At 39.4% G+C, this 22,022-nt stretch overlaps 1 protein-coding gene across 1 annotated transcript in view; it reads left to right on the plus strand.

Moving 5' to 3' along the window:
* The window catches only part of ALDH1A1 (aldehyde dehydrogenase 1 family member A1), a 99,052-nt gene that overhangs the window by 47,937 nt on the left and 29,093 nt on the right, over nt 1-22,022 (plus strand). Inside the window, exons 4-9 of the mRNA XM_077474939.1 lie at nt 5,321-5,450; nt 8,160-8,221; nt 8,833-8,961; nt 12,153-12,266; nt 14,043-14,145; nt 17,998-18,182. Coding sequence (XP_077331065.1) covers nt 5,321-5,450; nt 8,160-8,221; nt 8,833-8,961; nt 12,153-12,266; nt 14,043-14,145; nt 17,998-18,182 — 723 coding nt within the window. The remainder of the gene's footprint in view (nt 1-5,320; nt 5,451-8,159; nt 8,222-8,832; nt 8,962-12,152; nt 12,267-14,042; nt 14,146-17,997; nt 18,183-22,022) is intronic.

A 22,022-nucleotide genomic window follows, 5' to 3' on the forward strand; every position in this document is an offset into this window, starting at 1 on the left:
GATAGAGATGGAGCTCAGGTAAGTATTATGGGGGCTGAGGGGGGCTTCTACACACAGAAGGTTTTTTCATCTTAATGAAATGCATTAACCTCCCTGGCGGTATTCCCGAGTCTGGCTCGGGGTGAGATTTAATTACCATAAGCGGTATTCCCAAGCCAGATTTGGGATTGCATCTCTGGATCCATGTAGGAGGTTACTTACCTTGTCCTCTGGATCCATCAATGTCTCCCTGCTGTGATCAGCGAGCCGCTGTGTCTCGCTCGATCTGTGACAGCGCAGAGCTCTGTCCCCTGCGAGCGTTGCGACGCACGGCGACTGAGTTCAGTGCCAAATTCAAAAAGCTAAAAACACAGTATAGATACAGTATACTGTAATCTTACAGATTACAGTACTGTATCAAATAATTACACATTCCCTTTGTCCCTAGTGGTCTGCCCAGTGTCCTGCATGCAGTTTTATATTATAAATACTGTTCTTTATGCCAGGAAACTGGAGATTGTCCATAGCAACCAAAAAATGTACGTTTACATCAAAAGTGGTTATAGACCAGCTAGAAAACAGCGATAATAAATTAGAATCACTCGCAGAATTGAGCGATAGTAATTTGTGGGGAAATTCGTCATCAAACACTAAAAGTAATGACAGCGACAATTCTGCAACTCAGCACATTTCAGTGTTTTTGATTTGATTACATTATTGAATAATTTTTATTATTATTATATTATTATTTGTTATAATTATTTATAGTTATTTATGTTATATATATATATATATATATATATATATATATATATATATATATATATATATATATATATATTTATATAATTTATATTTCATATTTCAAATTTTATCATACACAGGATGTCTAGGAGACTCTTGTTTGGATGGATTTAAGTGAATTATTTCTAAGACTTACAGGCCTACAATATAAAACACCAAATTTCCATGCAAAATAATGGTGCCGCTTTCAGCACCTGAAATATACATCTAACAAAACTGTAAAACTTGTATTTAGGACACATTATACAGTTTCACGCTGTTTTTTTCCCATTCTTGTTAGGACTCTTTTTAAAATTATACATACTGTACTGTATATCCAGCATATATATTAACACTTCTTTATTTTAATCATTAACATCCTGAACATAAGCACAAGGACTAGTTTGTCATAGAAAATATAATGGCAGGACAAAATCCAGTCGTTTATTACCTCTTTCCTAAGAGAGTGTTGACCTAGGTGAGGTGGCAGTAATAAGGGACTGGACATTTTCCTGACATCATACCCTATGACAAGCTGGCCTGCAAGCTGAAATTATATGGTGTCCTGACTTCCAAGGGGAGCCTGTACAACACTTTTTTTTTCTTTTACAAAAGCTATATTATGGGGGACAGTTTCAAGTTGTTATTATGAATGTCTTCAATGTAAAGGCATGCTCTGTGTAAATACTGGACCACTGCATTTGTGAGATTTATCAACATATTCATCTGTACTCAGTTCTGAATTGAGAATTGTCCATACAGTGTCCATACAATGTAGCAATTGATTAAGACTGTATTTTGGTTCTTATATTCTCAAAGGGACAGTTGTCATGCGACACTCTTTGGATACTGTGGTGCGTCATGCAAGCCTGTATACTGAGTTTATGCATGTGCATGCTTTTATACATGTGCGCTTTTATAATAATAAAAGTGTATATATTTTATGTAAAATTTGGTTGTTCTGCAGTGCTATGGGTAAAGTCCAAGCACAATTTTCTGGATCATTGGTTTTATATGGAGATAATAGCACTAGGGGAGGTAGAAATATTGGTGTTGTAAGTTTCACACCTTCGCTATTTTTTTATAACATGGTATGGTTAGTGTACATAAGGATGGGTAGTCTGGGAGATGGTATTGGAAGCATGCAATTAAACAGGTATGAAATTTGGATAATTTCTAATCTTTTTTGTGATTAGGCCTATGTCTGTCATCTCTTTTATGTATACAGAGAGAAAAGAATAGCTGAGTGGAGTGTGGCGTTAAGGAATATAGAGTTCGCAAATAAATAGGGAACTATTTTTCTTGATAATCTTAAAGTGATTACCAAAAAAGTGCATGTGGACCTGGGAGTGTCCAATGTGTATATTGGTACCAACATCCTGAGTATAAACAATATATAGGAGAGAAAGAGTAAAGCCGGCTACACACTACAGTCTTTTTCATGGACAAAAAAAACTGTCAGCTCAGTTTGGAGCAGCTGTACTAACCATGCAACGTTAATTCAGCGATTTTTACCCACTGAGCTGTTGTGCTCTGACAGGGGATGCCCCCCCCCCCCCTCCCGCCAGAATGCTCCGATCAGCGCTCTCTGTCATTGGCTGAGAGCGATGTTCGGGAGTCGGTTGGCTGCTGGTTTTCTAGCATACATGTTCGACAGAAGCCAGCCAAACAGATGGCTTCTGTCAGACAAACTGACACACACACACAGGCTGAATGTCGGTCATTTTCTTTTTAACCAGCCACTGTCGCCCGACATTCAGCTCATGTGTACCCAGCCTAAGGTACGTTTAGGGTACCAGAAAGAGTCAAGAAGTGCCTACAGTATAATAAAAGTTGATAGTGTTTATTTAAACAGCCATTAAAAAAAATGCTACATCACAGAGCCTGATGCAGACTTACACAAGGTAAAACACTACACCACCATGCTCATATTCCCCAGGTTGCTTGTCCATTATCTTAAATAATAAGAACAAAGTCTTCAAAAAGTCCTTATATAGCATAATTGCAACATAATTGGAGGCTGACGAGCAAGTAACTCTATATGTTTCCTTGATTTTGAACTTCTTTATGCATTAATGGCAAGTATACAATCCAAAAAGAAATAATAATTTCAAATATCAATAATATATACAAAATACATACTGAAGTAGAAATGTCTTATTGTATCATATATGCATACAGTGTACAATCAGCATTTACAAAGCAAGGAAAAGAAAAGGGAACTGCCAGGGACTACTGGAAAACCCCAAAATTCTACCAAGATGTATTTAATAATTGTTAATTTAAAGGCTCTATAAATAAGTAGAGTACACTCACCCATAACTATCTGCTTGTCAGGTTTCTGTGGTAGTGAGTCCTTGTAGATCACCAATCCGGGGATTCCCCAGGATGCAGAGTCTATGCTCTAGCCTGCTTCTTCACCAGAGCCGCTGATGATGGTGGGGATGGACTTGCAGCAAGCTGAAACCAGGTTGGGGCCCTCAGGTACACCCAGCTGATAATACGGAGACCACTCTCATATGCAAAGTACAGATGGAAGGAGACAGAAGAGGATCTGGGAAATGAGCCAAGGTCAGGGTAGGCAGCAGACAAGCACAAATGGAAGATGAAGCCGGGGGCAATACATGGGAAGTCAGACACTAAAAATACAAAACACTAGGCAAACAGTGTTTGCCTAGAGCTCAGAGAACTAAGATGTTGTAAGATGCACTGAGCATGTCTTATATAGAAAAGCAAAATGGGAGGTGGGCTCGGAAGTGATAGAAGGGAAAGAAATAAAAACCCACAGTATAACAGGTGACACCCTGAGCACAGAAGCCAAACATCACATGTGAAAAGAATAGGTCTAGCAGAAGGTCAGGGTGTAAAAATGTCACAGGCAGCAAACTGCAGGCTAAACCCTGACACTACTATTTAATCAATCATGTACCTTTTTAATTAAGTGTAATCGGCTCCAAATAGTCCACTGGAAATAAACACCCAAAAGAGCACCTCAAACAAAGCGCTTGTATGTGGAACTTACAACCTTTCAGAGTCTTCCAACCACTTCAAGCAAAACTGCCACCTAAAATATATAATGTCAGTAATATGTACCTCTGAGCCCACTAAAGGGGTTTCCCAATTAAGTTTAAAAACTGAAAAAAGAAAAGGAAATATTATTTTCCAAGTGGTAAAGATCTGTTTACCTCAAAGTTCTCCTGCAGGCATTTGTGATCCCAAGCATGGCAAACAAGTCATGTTGGGGGTGTATCTTTGGAAAAGGGGGTATGTCTCAAAAAGACTTTCAACCTCTTCCTTTCAACCACAAACAGACACATCCAGTCCCAGTGAATGTCTCTCTGGGGCTGAGTGTGTCTCTCTGCTGATGGGGTGGGAAACCTTTTTGTGATTGGTGAGTTTGGTGGCTGACATCACATGCACACCCATTTTGTGTGCTGTGAGCAATGATGGTGCATAGGACCACCGGGGGTGGTATTGGGCAGGGCTCCAGAACACACTGAGGACATATAGGGGAGACACACCCCAATATAGCTTCTTTGCCATACTTAAGCCCCGTACACACTATCAGATTGTCTGCTGAGTTTTTCCTTCAGATTTACCAAAACCATGTAGTAGAAGGGCCTGCCTGATTGCATACACATTGAAACTCCTAAGGTTTGACCTCATATTATATGGTTTTGGTAAATCTGAAGGAAAAACTCAGCAGACAATCTGATAGTGTGTACGGGGCTTTAGGATCACAAATGCCTGGAGGATAACAATAAAGTCAACAGACCTTTACCAGTTGAAAAATGTACTATTTTATGACTGTTTAAAAGAATCAACTTTTATTATATTGTATGCACTTTATGGCTTTTTCCGGTACCCTAAAAGTTCTTTACTCTTTCTCTTCTATGTATTCTTATTACTTTGTAGACACATATCTTTAAGACCGGTCAGATTTATTTTCAGCAGATTGACAGAGGAATATTGTGTTTTTTGGGTTCTTGTACAACTTCACAGATTCAGGTTGTATTAATTATGAGCTGCATCTCTTCCCTCTGATGTGTCAGGCGCAGGACACACTACTATGGTATACATTACTATGCCTTCACCCAGGGCTAGAAATCCATCACTGGAGCCTTTTGACACACAAACTCTATTACACAGAGAATTTTCCTGTTCTGCTGGTCCTAAACTGGTCTAGATTATTGTGACAGAGTGTAAACAAGTTCATATAAGATTTCTTTATTTATATACTATACAAAAAAATGCTGCTACTTTGAATTGGCCTACTGTACTTATTTGTAAAGCTGGTCTCCACAATACAAGTATCTGTTAATTACTGTACTGTCACACCCATTCTACACTTCCACCATTCCTTAAGATAATAAGCATTTTTTCTAAAAAAGCATTTGAATTGCAGTCAATGCAATTTTGAAATTGTGAAGTTATTCAAATTCATACATACATACATGTTTATGTAACTGCAAAACTACTAAAGTTTAAGAATAACGTGTTTATCAGCCGTATGTATTTGGTAAATATAATATACTTATGGTGTGAATGTTCTTCTCAGACTATGGAATCCATAGATGCAGGAAAACCATTTGCTGCATCCTACCTGGCAGACATTCCGGGAGCTGTGAAATCTCTACGTTACTGTGCAGGCTGGGCAGACAAAAACCACGGTCGCACAATACCAATGGGTATGTTCTAACACATGAATTTATTATGTCAGTACTATTATCATTGTTGCTGTCTTATAGTAAACCAATAATATAATGATTGGGTTTGGACGAGCAACCATCTCACTTCTGATCTTCCTATTGTATTCGATAAATATTTTTTCAAACTTTAGAAGGGAGCTTCCCCAAAAGGCTGGGATACCACCATTTTAACACTTCTGATTTTCATCTTCTGTGACACAAGTATAGTAGATGTACAGCCCACCTGCTTCAACACTCCCCATTTTTTCACAGAAAACAATAAACAAGACTACACCAAGGTCTATGAGTTCAGAAAGATTCTGCTAAAAATGCCTGTCGGTGGTCAGATTGGCAGAGATGCCCTTTGTCATATGTTGAGTCCAGTGTGGTGCTGTCATGCATGCTCTCTGGGTCTCTAGAAGCCTTCTAGAGATCCAACTGGCACAAGGTCAAACTGACACAAATAACAGTACCACACTTACTACTGACAGGCTTCTTTACAGATTCTCTCTGAGGTCAAAGATTTTTCACAGCCACCTGCATAGGACCCAGGATTGAGATCTCCATGGCATTAAGAGTGACCACTCTCATCCTGCGTAGAGACAGGTTTTTCTCCACCCGTGTACTTAGAAGGTTGTGTGTTCCCACCCCCTAGGGTAACCACAGCCTCAAAAGATGAAAGCAATTTGCCATTTCCATTTTTATCTATGATTCAACCATTTGTTTCTTTGAGACAATTTCCATTTTTTAAGCAACTTACTACACTTTAAATGTGTTCTCTTCTCTTTTGTGGTGGGCATCCAGTGCTGCACTAGGAACCACTGGGCAGTTTTTTGAGACTGAACACATCGTACCTTAGTTGACCACCACATCCCAGAACTTACACCAAGGTCTTGTTTTTAGTGGCAATGGCAATCTTTTCATTAACACTTCCAAATATATATTTGATAACATATTGTACACAGAAATAATAAGCATAAGTCTTTAGGGTCTATAAAGTCAGAAAAAAAAAACTCATACAAAGGAGGGCCCCCAGTTTCCTAACACTGACTCAAGACATTTTTACTATACTACCATAAATGTAATTATTACACAAACTTCCACTGCAGTTGGAGTACACACTTGGTATGCCTGCCCTATCTCCATGAAACCTGCTTAAAAATTACCAGTATTCACAGACCGTGAAGATGAGTGATACTCTTCTGTATGTTCTGGTTATGTAATGGGAAACTGGTGTGGTGTCATAACGGGATTTTACTCTGCTGGAGTTAAGTGGTTGCTGCATTTTGGATAGGTCCATGATAATGTTCAATGCATTTCAAGGTGGGAACACTGAGAGGAGTGTGCCCTATGACACCATTCTCTGTGCCATGTCTGCTGTTGAACAAAACATGCAAGAGGCCCCAAGAAAGTGTTGTTGTGACAATAAACAACTTACTGTTTTGTTGCTTTAGGAATAATGGCCTACCAGCATTCTCACATGACCTTGGCTAACAAAGAAAAACAATGAATTAGTTATTAGACTAACCCCTATTGAGCTAAAGTAACACTGATCAAGTTCCATAATTTACAGCAGGGGGAACCAAAGTACAAAGCCATGGGCATTAATCATACCTTAACAGCAGCAGTTAAATGGAAAGAGCTTTGTAGCAGCAGTGATCAAACCTGAGATAGAATATGTACCTTAAAGGCAGTATAAGTCACATGACATGACATGACTGATCCAGCAAAATATATATATAAAATATAAATATGAATATTTCAATCAGTATTTGCTACTCCGTAATCTTCACATCTAGTTTTAAATCTTGAATCAGAATAAAATAGTGTTTTTTTTTTTTATGTAGTTATTTAGCCAAAATTAAATTTATTAAAGCTTATATTCAGACAATTCTTTAGTTCTAAGAAAGGGGAAATCTCTATAATAGCAACACAGATGACAATAAAAGTTTGCAAAGGCTCAGTATACTGTAAATCCATTGTTTATCACTGTCCATATCTTGTTGCCTCAACCTGCACAACATTTCCAAAATACAACTCTTATTGACCAATGACACTACAAAGCTTCTAATTCACTCCCAGGTTATCTGGCGCCTTGACTACTGCAACTCATTTCTTATTGGCTTACCTTTACATAGGCTATCCCCTCTTCCATCCCTCATAAATGCTGCCACTAAACTCACCCACCTTCCCAATTGTTTGTTGTCTGCTACCCCTCTCTGCCAATCCCTCCATTGGTTTCCAATCACTCAACAAAATTAAAAAAGTCAAAAAAAGCTGCCCCGGCTGTATCACTAACCTAGTCTCTAAAGCTCCCTACTCCAATCTGTCCAACTATCTCCTACTTTGTCCACTTTTAGGTAATCCCTGAAACCCTTCTCTTTAGAGAGCCTATCCTGCTTCCACCTCACAACTGTACTTTTATTTTGTCCATTAGCTCATCCCCTCATCCCCGCATCCACAGTTATTACCTTTTGTATCACCCGACCCTCTCTTTTATATTGTAACCTCTAACAAGCAGGGACCTCTAATTCCTCCTGTATTTAATTGTATTGTAACTGTACTGTTTGCCCTCAAGTTGTAAAGTACTGTGCAAACTGTTTGCACTACATAAGTCCTGTATAATAATAATTAACTTAAAGCCATACAGTCTGCCAGATTGCCAAATACTTCCTTTGTGCACTTAGCTGTTGATTTTTTTACTTATAGATGGGGACTACTTCACCTTCACAAGACACGAACCAGTTGGAGTATGTGGTCAAATTATTCCTGTGAGTATGGAACTTATTTCCTGTAGCTTAATGTTCAGATGTAATAATTTAGTGATTGGGTGCATTCCCGGTGTTATGGCCAAGTCAGTTAGGGGGAACTGAAGGAGAATTTTTTAGGCATAAGTTCTGTTCCATGGGGAACAAAGTCTAAATGTTTTAGTTATTTGAATATTATACTGTAACTTTTCATAACTGTCTGTCCTGTCAGGCACATTAGCTACTGTATAGTTTTTTGTCATGTAGATATTATATGGTTCAAATACCACTATTGTGGCCTCCTCAATATTTATGTTCACTCTGGAAAGTCAGAGGCTATTCATACTTTAAGAATAGAGTTTTACTGGAGCCCAGATGTGGTGGGCATGCTCCAGGGCCAACTTTAAACAATGATGGCTATCGCAGCAACATATTCTAAGGTTAAGAAAGACACCATCATTATTCTCCAAGTCTGATCTACTGTAGTCATTCATCCAAGAAGACAAAACATGATTGCTGTGTTCTGCTCTGTTATGTTGTTACGGATAATAAATGTAATATAGGTGTAACATGGCAGTTGCATTAGTAGTTGAAATATTGGCAGAATTAATAATTGTTTATTGTTTTGTTTGCAGTGGAATTTTCCACTTGTAATGTTTGCCTGGAAAATCGCACCTGCACTCTGCTGTGGCAATACAGTTGTCATCAAGCCAGCAGAGCAAACACCACTGACAGCTTTGTACATGGGATTCCTTATAAAAGAGGTGAGTGTTTGTGTAATAGCAAACATTTTACATACGTTGATCTTTGCTTTCGTTTAAAAAGCAGTTAGTTTAGTTACATACATATACAATATATTACAACAGTAGAATTGCATTGCATTTGGTTATTAGTTATGCATTCATTTGAAACGTATTTGTTTTGCATTAAAGGGTAAATGTACCATTCTTCAGAAAAGCAAGACAGGATTGAACAAATCATGGCCTACATTAGGGCCATTTCATACCATATCATTTTCTAGATGCGCGCAGGTGCCTATAATTGTTAATGGCACCCCAAATGCATTTAACAAACATGCGAGTGTGTGACCATCAAAACACATGATACCACAGTACGATGTGGTTTGGTGCAGGCTCAATTTTAAAAGCCGCACTTGCTGTACTCTTTGCACAAACATGCATTCTGGTGTGTGCTAGCCTTTAAATCAATGAACAGACCATGATCTGCCATAAAGGAAACAAGCAAATACCTATTAATTCCAAAGATGCCTTTGTTATACAGCCTGCATATTGTCAGTGTAATCTTTTCAGCCTTTAGTGCAAGTTAGCGTCTGTTAACCAGAAGGATTTCTGTCTTGAGAGGAAAATGGAGGCTACCATTCTTGAGCTATCCTTCTGAGAAAGCTAATTGCCTGGCTGCAATGCTGGCCCACTTACCTTTATACTTTTTTAGCTACTGGATCAGTTTGCATGCTTCATTTATACAGGACCCACTGTCAACACTTCTAAAACATAGAGAGGAAGCTGCCTGTGAAAATGACAGCTGGGAATGAGCAATTGTGCAAGGGACTGGATTCCCTGGACTTTTGCATTAAAGCTAGCCTCACACATCAAGATCTTTAAACCCAAACCAAATGTGTAAACAATAAAGAAAAAAGAGAGCAGTGCTTAAATAATTATATATATAACACCAACAACTACGGTATATCATAAAGTGATATAAATAAATAACAAAAACATTTTCACAAATAAGTTTCAATCTTGACTGGTGATAGTCTTTAGTGATCTATAAAATGCTCTCGACCACTCCAACAAAGTGCTTCAATGTGTCCCACCACTAATCCAATGCACTTACCAGAAAATGTTGCTGCACAAGTCATAGGCAGCAAACTGGGTTCAAAGGTATCATTCATATTCAACGATGTAACCCTGGGGGCATACTACGAGGAGTGATGGCCTTCTGGAGATGAAAACTGCCAGGTCAATAGCCTTTGAGAACAGCAGATGAATGGCAGGACTTTGTGGAATGGATGCTCACCAAAGTACGGTACTAATAATTTGATAATAGTGCAGTATTTAAAAAAAGGAATATCTGTGTACTAATAATAAAATAAGCTGAAACACCACTGTGTGCACAACCATTAAAACGGTGTAATGCCCGGATCAAATGGCTGTGCAAAAACTGCAAAAACTGAAGCAGCATATAGGTGTAGTGAATAAACACACTTAAATCCAACATTTTGTTTGAGCTTCAGACCAATATCCCTGATAAATGAGGACGTAAAAAATATAGGCTCGGATTCTGGCCAAAAGATTGAGACCACTTATGCCTGATTGTATTGAGAAAGATCAAGTGGGTTTTGTTCCCGGGAGGGAAGCAAGAGATAATATCTTAAGAACAACTTTATTAATGCATGCTGAAAAAAAGGTAAAGAAATCTGCTCTTTTTCTATCAATAGACGCCGAAAAGGCTTTTGATAGATTAGATTGAGACTTTATGTTACGGACATTGCATAGATTTAGTATAGGTCCGCGAATGTTGAGATGGATAGAGGCTCTGTACACCACTCCTATGGCCAGAAGTCAAGTTAATGGAACCTTGTTTGAGACCTTTGGGTTGTTTAATGGTACACGACAGGGCTGCCCACTTTCGCCTCTACTTTTTGTGTTCTCCCTGGAACTCCTTTTAGCTTCTATAAGAGTTAATCATAATATTAGGGGTATAGAAGTTGTAGGACAGGAATATAAGATACATAACGAACCGTACACAAACACTCCCGGATATTTTGACAGAATTTAATAAATATGGAGGTATTTCAAACCTTAAGATAAATATGGAGAAGACTGAGATACTAGATATCTCGGTCCCCCCTGAGGAAGGTAGGGAGCTTAGGATCCTATATCCCTTTAAGTGGAGGAAGAGAGGATTGAAATATCATGGAGTGTTTTTGTCAATATTAACAGTGAATGTATATCAAGATAATTACCTGCCGCTACTGAATAAAATTAAACAAGAGTTGAAAGGTTATCCTGTTCATAGACTCTCATGGTTTGGCAGAATAAGTGTGATTAAAATGATGATCCTCTCAAAAGCCTTGTATATCTTCCAGTGTCTCCCGATTAACATTCCTGTTGTTTACTTTAAAACTCTTATATCAATATTACAAAGGTTTATATGGAATAATAGTGGGAATCGTATTGACTATAAAGTTTTGAGTGGATCAAAGGGGGGAGGGGGGGACTGTTTCTAGGCGATTGTCATCTCCAGAAATACCACTCCTGGTAGTATGCCCCCAGGGTTCCATTTTAGGATCTGAATGACACTTTTGAGCCCAGTTTGCTGTCTATAACTTATGCAGCAACATTTTTTGGTGAGTAGAAAAGAAAAGGATGGTGGCACTTCTGGAGAAAAAAAACAGCTCCTTTTATTGTGCAAAAATTAGAATGTAAAGTAAGTCACACACACAACCCACAGAGGGTCAGCAGACGCGTTTCACACTCCTGCCCTTAATCCTTGTTGAGTCCAGTTTGCTGCCTATGACTTGTGCAGCAACATTTGCTGGTGAGTACATTGGATTAGTGGTGGGACACATTGAAGCACTTTGTTGGAGTGGTCCAGAGAGACTTTTAGATCACTAAGGACTATCACTAGTCAAGATTGACACTTATATGTGAACATTTTTTTGTCTATTTACATCACAGTATGATAAAATTTTCGGTGTTACTGTATAGATATCTAAGCACTGTACTCTTTTTTTTTATATCAGTGGAATTGTAGTATGAGTAAATGACTACAGACACTTTATTTCTCTTATCACCGATTTGCTTTACCTGGTTAAAATTCAACATTTTTTATTTTTTTTTTTACAATTTGTATACGTATTATAATCAAAGAGAAAGCAATACAACTTAACAAACCAGGAAAATTGATTATATTTATTTTTGTATCCCTTCAGGCTGGGTTTCCTCCAGGTGTAGTGAATATCGTGCCTGGATATGGACCCACTGCAGGAGCAGCCATATCAAATCACATGGATATAAATAAAGTTGCTTTCACGGGTTCAACAGAGGTATTTGTCTTTTGTTACATTTCTTCTATGGCGGTTCTCAACATACTGAATAGTAGATTTGCATCTAACATGGTCAAAGGCTACTCATGTCTATCAAACTAAGCTTATTATAATGGATTGAATGTTAAAGCTAAACTCTAGGGAAAAGAATCCCTGTAGAAATATTCTCCCACACAGGGGCTGTCCACACAGCAAGGGTTAAATGCTTGTTTATGCCTAAGATACTAGAAAGACATTTACTTACCTTTATCCCATGCTCCCCCAGCAGCTGATGCTCTCCTTTTCTTCCTGACACTCAGGTTTGTGGGCAGTTTTTTTTTTGTGGGGGGGGGGGTCTCCAGCTACAATCATAGAGCCTGCCACTGTCCAAGAGTCTCAGAGAAGAGTCTATGGGTGTGGGGGTGTAGTAGCAAGTCCAAGCACTACGATGCACTTCCTTCAATACTTGGTGAATCATTGGCCTGAACCATGCATGTGCATATCATGTGTAACACATACAGTAATCTGCAAAAGTTTTACACACGTGTGAAAGAATACTGTAAATTAAGAATGCTTCCAGAAATAGCAGTGCTAATATTTTATTTTTATCAATTAACAAAATGGTAAGTAAATGAACAGAAGAGAAATCCAAATCAAACTAATATTGATTTGATTTTGATTTCCCTTCTATTTGTTTACTTTCCGTTTTGTTAATTGATAAAAAAAAGAAACTATTAATACTGCTGTTTCTGGAAGCATTCTTAATTTACAGCATTTTCGCACCTGCCTAAAACTTTTGCACAGTACTGTACATACTTGATTATGGCCAGTGAGTCACTAAACAGTGAAGCAAGGATAACGATGACAATCCTGGAGAATGTACCAAATAAAGTCAGATTTGGCACTGCCATATTACTAACTGGCACATTTCCTTTGAAAGGAATGAATCACTGCATATTTACTGCTGAATTCTCAGCAATGGCAGCCAGTTGACCAACTGCTAAAGGGGGGCTCAAGGGCCTGTTTAATAAAATAGGTGTTTCATGCTATCTTTTAACATTAATTTGTTTAATGAAACAAAATTGCCAGAATATCAGAGAATTATTACTTAAAATATCACTCCTCTCAGAGTGTTTAAGCAGGCATTTTCAATGCATGTTGACATGCTAAATGTTGTAAAATAAATTTAATGAATCTCTTTGTAATGGTAAATGCAGCTGAAAAGCTAAATTTCCTCCACACTTTGATAGACAGTGGGGGGGGGACTGAACAAGGCTTTTACATAATTTTCCTAGGTTTCTGCAGATCTAAAGGGTTGTCAGAGGAGCTAACCATGGTTTATAGGCTGCTACAGCATCATCAAGGGTGATAACACTGCAGAAGGAAGAGTGTTGTCATCTTATCAAAAGAAATAATCTAAACAACTGTTCTACTGGCAGGGTCATCAAGTTTTGAGAAAATGTTCCAGGGAGTACTTTTTCCAGGGAACCAACAGTATTATTGCTATGGGCAGCCAGCATCATATATGTTCTTTTATAGCGTGATCACAGTTTTCCTCTAAGTATACTGGTTTAAGAGCCTGTTTAGTGACCACCATAATCGGAGAAGATAAATGAATAGTATAGAGATAACATTACTGGTCATGATTTGTGATAGCTTGAAGAATTATCATAGCTAGTCTGTTTTTAATAAGGGAAGAGCGATATATGTTTCTATCTGGGTGGGTACTATATGTACTGTGGTACTATATGTTATTATCTGGATTAAAATGTTAAGCAACCATTCTTTTTGTTTAAGGTTGGAAAGCTCATAAAAGAAGCAGCTGGAAAAAGTAATCTGAAAAGAGTTACACTGGAGCTCGGAGGGAAAAGTCCAGTAATCGTATTTGCTGATGCAGATTGTTAGTAAAACTATATTGTCTTTACTATTTCCTACCTTACCTGGTTAATTTAAAACATCATTACTAGGGATGAGCTGAACACCCCCCTAGTTCGGTTCACCCCAGAACATGCGAACAGGCAAAAAATGTGTGCGACCATGCGAACACCATTAAAGTCTATGTGACGCGAACATGAAAAATCTAAAGTGCTAATTGTAAAGGCTTATATGCAAGTTATTGCCATAAAAAGTGTATGGAGACCCGGGTACTGCCCCAGGGGGCATGTATCAAGCGAAAAAGAGTTTTAAAAACAACCGTTTTGTGATTTTAATAATGCTTAAAGTAAAACAATGAAAATTAAATATTTCTTTAAATATCATGCGGGGGGGCCTTAGTTTGCCTGTAAAGTAGCACATCTTTCTGATGTTTATTACAGTCCCGGGGCAAAATGACATTTCTAAAGGAAAAAATTTAATTTAAAATTGCTCACAGCTGTAATATAGATGAAAAACCATTGAAAAAAATGGTATTTGGTCCCCTGCCCTCCCACTCAGTCTATACCAGGCCCTTCCTGGTCTGGTATGGATATTAAGATTTAAAAAAAATGGCATGGGGTCCCCCCAAAATCCCTACCAGACCCTTATCGGAGCATGCAACCTAGTAGGTCAGGACAGGGAGGATGAGTGAGCGCCCCCCCCTCCTAAACCGTATCAGGCCACATGCGCTCAACATGTCCCCCTCAAAGCACCTTGTCCCCACAACCCTTGCCCGGTGGTTGTGGGGGTCAGCGGGTGTAGGGCCCCAGATCCTGCCCCCCACAATGTGAATGTGTTTTAGGTTCCTAGTTTGGCCAGGAGTGCCGCTCTTGTCACCTGTGTGGACAGCAGGTAGGTGCTGAACCTCTCCCCGGTCGGGTCACATTTGCCACGAATGCCCCATAAGTTTGATTTCTTTTTGGCACAAATGAACACCCGATGTTCGAGTCAAACTTACATTCAACTCGAACCACGGGCTCATCCCTAATCATTACATACATTTGCAGTTTCATATACTTCTTGATCAGCCTTTAATAGTAAGGCAGATAGCAATGTGAAAAATGAAAACGTCATGGCAACCAACCAGCAATCATGTCCTATTTATTTGACTGTTCAAAACTGATAACTGTAAACTGTAAACCTCTTAATCTTCATTATTATTAAATTAGCAAGGCACAAAACTATCAGCCAGAAACTATGCATTCACTTGATGAAACAATTGATCATATTTAATAAACTTACGAAAAGCAATTGATATATTAGAAACCCATATTACAGCTCGGGGCAAATAAAACTCATGGCTGAATCAGTTATAGTACATAAAGAAGGCTAAGCAAGGACCCAACACCCCTAGTCAGGCAACTAAACACACTCAAAACAAAAGCTGGTTCAAGAACCAATACTGTGAGGATGGCAAACAGCAAAAAAGTATTGAATCTGGCTACATAGTCTACTACAACATCTTGATATATATGCATAAATATACCCATAAAGTACATAATTTATAATAGATATAAGTATATAATATACAGTATATGAGTAAATAATGTAAGTATAAACATCCACTATGCATAGTTGGATGTAGTTATTTTATAATTTGTTATGTATATTTGACATATTTGTTTTGCATCAACCTTATCAAAAGAGAATTATAGCCAAAGCTTTTTCGGCCATACTTCTCCTGTGGGTAACATAACTGCACCAACTTTTGCTTCCCTGTCACCCAGAATCACCTGATAGCAGGATATTGCCTGCTATTAGCTGACATGGCAGAGCTGCTCAAGGCTCTAAAAGGGTCCTGACTGTATTGCCGATATCCACACAACTGCCTGATTGACAGCTGGTTCCACCTCTCAGCATAGCCAAAGCTAGCACACATTTTATAATTTTATTTTCTTGTGCAATTTTCCTTTAGATTTACCTAAAATCATATAATATGAAGTCAAACCTAAACAACACTTTAAATCTGTATCCAATCAGGCAGGCCCTTGCACTACATAGTTGAAGGTAAATCTAAATGGTATTGTACATAAATTGTACAAGAAATGTATGGCCAGCTTTACAGTCACTGCTCTCCACTCTGAGCAGAACAAGAACTGAGCAATCAGCAGTCATGTGATCCCTCTGCAACATAGAGACGAGTGTGTATGTTTGTTTTTTGTTAACCCATTGTTCAGGGAGATGAAATATACTGTCATAAACACTGGGTGGCACCTTAACAGGTTAATATGTATAATGTTATGTTGGTACTTGTTGGTTAAAGGCATGGTGAAAGTCATTGTAGTTATTCCTGGCAAATGTTGAATATGCACTTTTTTGCAGCAAGCATGATTCTTGTGTCCTGACTTTTTCCAGATGTCAACTATTAGAACTCGCAGCAAAGCAGTGCATTGAATATTTAGCTCTGTTACATATAGCCATGTACAGTATCTCACAAAAGTGAGTACACCCCTCACATTTTTGTAAATATTTTATCATTTCTTTTCATGTGATAACACCGAAGAAATAAGATATAATAAAATATTTACAAAAATGTGAGGGGTGTACTCACTTTTGTGAGATACTGTATGTGCATGAACAATGCTGGGTCTTCCAGACTATATATATTTTCTTGGTACAGAATGGTATCAGTAGAATCATACAGATGATGTCATGGATGGGAAGTCTGTTCCCACTATGGACAGACTAGCTAACCAGGACTTGGTAGTAACAACCTGGGATAGTTGGTAGGTGGTTGTGTATTCCACAGACAAGACACAGACAGCTGTGTAGAGTAACAGACAGGCAAATGACATGGTCATGACTGGATACTTGATGGTACTGAAGGGAATATGGTCAGCATGCCAGATCATTCAGTGAAGGCGAGAGCTCTTACAAAGGCTAAGGCACAGGGAATAACAAGATGTCTGGTCTTTACCAGAGCACCCCACAAGGTGTTTAGGTTTTGCAACTGATGACTCTAAGACTCCTCTGACTTACCCAAGCAGGCAGCTATGTGAGACTGAATAAAGAAATACCAGGATGAGTTTCTTGCAGCGTTGGGGTGCTAGGCTTATTAGAAGTAATAGTAACAAGTCTATTGTAGCACTTGGATACTGGGCACAGAAAATATCTGTAGAGTACAAGAGACACACTAGTGTAGAGAGATTGGATGCAAGCTGGAGTGCTCAGATAATCACACAGTGCTGGTATGACTGGAATGCACAGGGAATCACAGAAGTATTGATATGCAGGTTGCTTGCTGGAATATAGAGGGAGTCATGGAGGTGAAGGAACATTGGATACTGGCTGTATTGTACAAGAAAGTAAGAGGTACAGGCACACTGGTTGGAGGCTGGAGTGTACAAAGAATCACACAGATGTTGGTATCCATGTTCCTGGCTAGAATACACAGAAAACTCACACAGAATCTAGTTGTAGGTAGCAGGCTGAAATAGACAGGGTGTTACAGAGGATTACTGGACTCAGGAACACTGGAGACACTGAGGAATATGCAGGGGTCACAGAGGATCACTGGAGATACTGTCATGGAGTCATTAGGAAACATTTGGGACTAGGCAGCTAGTGTTGAGATGCATTGCTCAAACACCAAACTTCATCATGTGCCAGAGAAAGCCTGACCACAGGTTGGCGGAGGCATGCCAATGGTCTCATACAGGCCAAAAGGTCAGGCACTGGGCCGTGGAACAGGTGCATCTGACTGTTCACTTTATGCCTTTAACAAGGCTTTAATCTGATGCTGCAAGTATGCAAGTAAATGTTTGTGTATGTATATGCTATATATATTGCCATTAACAGATAATTATTCAGTAATGTGGGTCATATTTTTCCTTTTCAGTGGACACCGCTGTAGAGATTGCCCACCATGGTCTGTTCTATCATCAGGGACAATGTTGCATAGCTGGATCTAGGATATTTGTGGAAGAGACAATCTATGATGAATTTGTGCGCAAAAGTGTTGAGAGGGCAAAAAAGAGAGTTCTAGGAGATCCTCTTACACCTGGAATACACCAAGGTCCACAGGTGAGTATGCCGCAATAGTGTATCAACTCCTAATGCTACTCAAGAGGGAACTTGGAATTTATTAAACTCAACAACAGCAAGGCAACATGAGATGGATTTCTAAATATGCAACATAGGCTAAGGCCTAGGGCTTTCAAGCCCAGCACACAGCCAAAAACATTTTTGCATTTCTTGCATGGTCTGTGCATCGTTTTCGGTGAAATAATGTACTGTGTGCTTACAGTTCACCCTCTCATAGTCTGTATACCTAAAACTGAATTGAAAGCAATTGACGATGAGAGTTTTCCTACTCTTCTAGTCAAAAGTCCTAGGTGTTATGATACAAAGTGGGCAATCTCTCTCTTTCAGCCTCTCCACCACAATACAAGTCTCAGGGTGCCTGCCTTACCATGATCTCTAATTAATGTCTATGGGTTACCACACCTTGCATATTATACTTGCTCTTTGCGCTGAATAAGCCCAAATAACTCCCTGTCCCCAATGTGTTGGTTATCTTCCCTTAAAGCAGGTGAGATGCTGATTGTATTTTGCTATCATATCACATAACCAGATGCACTGTGAATATAACACCTTTAGCTTCACAGTTATGCAAGAATGATTCATTTGTGTGCGTATTAACGAAGGAGTGTTGCTCATAATCAAACCCAAAGGTATTATAATTATACATTCAAGTAAAAGCTGCTGTATCAGTCCTGTGTGAATTTGCCAGGTTCCCAGGCTTTCTATGCTTAGGGATCAAAATGTACAAGAAAATAACTAGTCTAGCTTTTGGCCAGACTCCAAGGTGTTGTGTTCAGTCCTTGGCCTAGCCACATGATTAAACATACCGCTTGAACAGCTACCAAATTGAATTCTGATGTGTACATCTTTTTTACAGAAAAGAAGATAAGAAACCCATATCTTAGTAGTGGGAGATTATACTATAAAACCCAGTCTGTTGTTTGTAAGATTTTAACAAGCCGACTAGATTGTTCAATATAAATGCATTTTTGGTGCTCTTTTCTATTGGGTGTCTAATCAGACTATCACTTTCAACAAAGAAAGATCTAAAGCCTACAATCCCCTTAGAATTGCCCATTGTATTTCTCAACTGCATAAAGTTTGTTTTATGATGCAATGAAATATAAAACTGCTGTATGAGTTTTGTGTTTTTATTGTTCACCTATTGGCTTTTAGAGGTTTGTATGTTATGTTATTCAAAAGAATTTTTCAGCAAATCATTTTTTGGCAGTGAATTGTAAACTAGGTATTACCTTCAGTGTTTCCAAATGCATTTCATTCCATCTAGAACTAGCACCATTTGAAAGCTATGTGTTATTTTATTAAGTCCATTAAGGAGTGTTTATAGGAAAATAGTATAATAGAAAAAAGGTGATAATAACTACAGTACTCACAAAGGCAAGATAAATAATTTACTGGAAGAGGGAATTTGAAGCAGTGCATAGTAACTCTTGGTGACAGTCTTCATCGCACTGTATTCACAAGTCACCATGTCAGGCTAAGGAGTAGAGAAAACATGGCCACAGAGCACAACAATTACAATCCATAAAGCTGTGCTTATGCTAAAAAGAGGCAAGACCACAAAGTCATCATAAACACCTTTATTGTTTTATAGTTGTATGTGCTTTACATTAAATAACAATACATATTATCTAACACATTTGAATTTAGGATTTGTCTTTAACCTCCCTGGCGGTATGATTCGTTCTGGATTTAGGTGCTGAAAGCAGTACAATTATTTTGCATGGTAATTTGGAGTTTTATATTGCAGTTCTGTAATTCTTAGGAATAACTCTCTTAAATCTGTTCAAACCAGAGTCTAGCAGACATCCTGGGTATGATAAAGTTTATAATATAATAAATAATAATAAAAATTATTCAATAATGTAATCAAATCCTAAAACACTGAAAAAGGGACACTTTCTGGTTGCTATGGACAATCTCCAAATTCCAGGCAGAAAAAACAGTACCGTATATACTCGAGTATAGGCCGACCCGAGTATAAGCCGAGGCCCCCAATTTACCCCCAAAAAACTGGAAAACTTATTGACTCGTGTATAAGCCGAGGGTGAGACATGGCTGTCCATCCCTGTGTGTCCGTCCATCCCTGTGTGTGTGTCCGTCCATCCATCCCTGTGTGTGTGTCCATCCATCCATCCATCCCTGTGTGTGTATCCATCCATCCATCCATCCCTGTGTGTGTGTGTGTGTGTGTGTGTGTGTATCCATCCATCCATCCATCCATCCCTGTGTGTGTGTGTGTGTGTATCCATCCATCCATCCATCCCTGTGTGTGTGTGTGTGTGTGTGTGTGTGTATCCATCCATCCATCCATCCATCCCTGTGTGTGTGTGTGTGTGTGTGTGTGTGTGTGTGTGTGTGTCCGTGCAGCCTTGTGTGTGTGTCCAGCCTACCTGTGTCCCAAGCCTCCGTCCCGAGCCGCCGTCGTCCCGAGCCTCCTCCGTCCCGTGCCGTGCCTCCTCCGTCCCGTGCCTCCTCCGTCCCGTGCCGTGCCTCCTCCGTCCCGTGTCTCCTCCGTCCCGTGCCGTGCCTCCTCCGTCCCGTGCCTCCTCCGTCCCGTGCCGATGGATCGCCGCTCTTCTCGGCGGCCATTCTACAATTCAAAATTCCGCCTCCGCCTGTGATAGGCGGAACACTCAATTTCCCAGCAGCCTGTGTTCCGCCTATCACGGACATCCTCTCATACTCGTCCGTAGTATGAGAATGAGCGGATGTCCGTGATAGGCGGAACACTGACTGCTGGGAAATTCAGTGTTCCGCCTATCACAGGCGGAGGCGGAGAAGGAGGCGCGGCTTTTGAAAATTAATGTCCGCCGTCTGTCTGCTCGATACGCTGATCGAGCAGTCAGACAGCGGCGACTCGAGTATAAGCCGAGGGGGCACTTTCAGCCTCAAAAAAGAGGCTGAAAATCTCGGCTTATACTCGAGTATATACGGTATTTATAATATAAAAGTGCATGCAGGGCACTGGACAGACCACTAGGGACAAAGGGGGTGTGTAATTTTTTATACAGTGCTGTAATCTGTAAGATTACAGTGCTGTGTGTGTTTTTTTTTACATTTACTTTTTAGAATTTGGCGCCGATCTCCGATCCCGTGCGCCATAACGTCGCAGGGAACGGAGCTTTGCGGCATTCAGCACTGTGTGAATCGAGCGGAGGATGGCTTGATCACACAGCACGGAGGACATCGCTGGATCCAGGGGATAAGTTAAGTAACTCTCCCTGTGTCCTCCCTGCATCCAGCAATGTGATCCCGAGTCTGGCTCGGGGTTACCGCTCGTGGTGCTGAAATCCCAACCCGAGCCAGACTCGGAATTACCGCTAGGGAGGTTAAAAGACGTCTAAAAACAATGGGGTTGATTTACTAAAGGCAAATAGACTGTACGCTTTGCAAAGTGCAGTTGCACACTGCAAGAGCAGTTGCTCCAGATCTTAGTAAATGAGAAGAAGCTCTGCTGACTTCTATCATCCAATCATGTGCAAGCAAAAATGCTGTTTTTTTTTGTTTTTGTTTTTTTCCTTACACGTGATTGGGTATTCTTTGCAAAGTGAATCTTTACCTCATTCACTAAGCTCTGGAGCAACTGCACTTGCAGAGTGCACTGTCTATTTGCCTTTAGTAAATCAACCCCAATGTATGTTCAGTATGGCAATAACACAAAGGCGGTCTGCTTTTTCTAATTTAACACTCATCTGAGATGAAAGTGGCATTGGCCATTTTTTAACTACTTTTCTTTTTATTTAAAAATCAACCCTCCTGGGTCTGTTTTTCAAACCATTTTTAGCAAAAAACAAAAAAAAAAAACAAAGCTTAAAT

This window comes from Lithobates pipiens, unplaced genomic scaffold (assembly GCF_037356315.1).
Source record: "Lithobates pipiens isolate NorthernLeopardFrog02 unplaced genomic scaffold, aLitPip1_a1.2 Scaffold_13, whole genome shotgun sequence".
Lineage (NCBI taxonomy): Eukaryota > Metazoa > Chordata > Amphibia > Anura > Ranidae > Lithobates > Lithobates pipiens.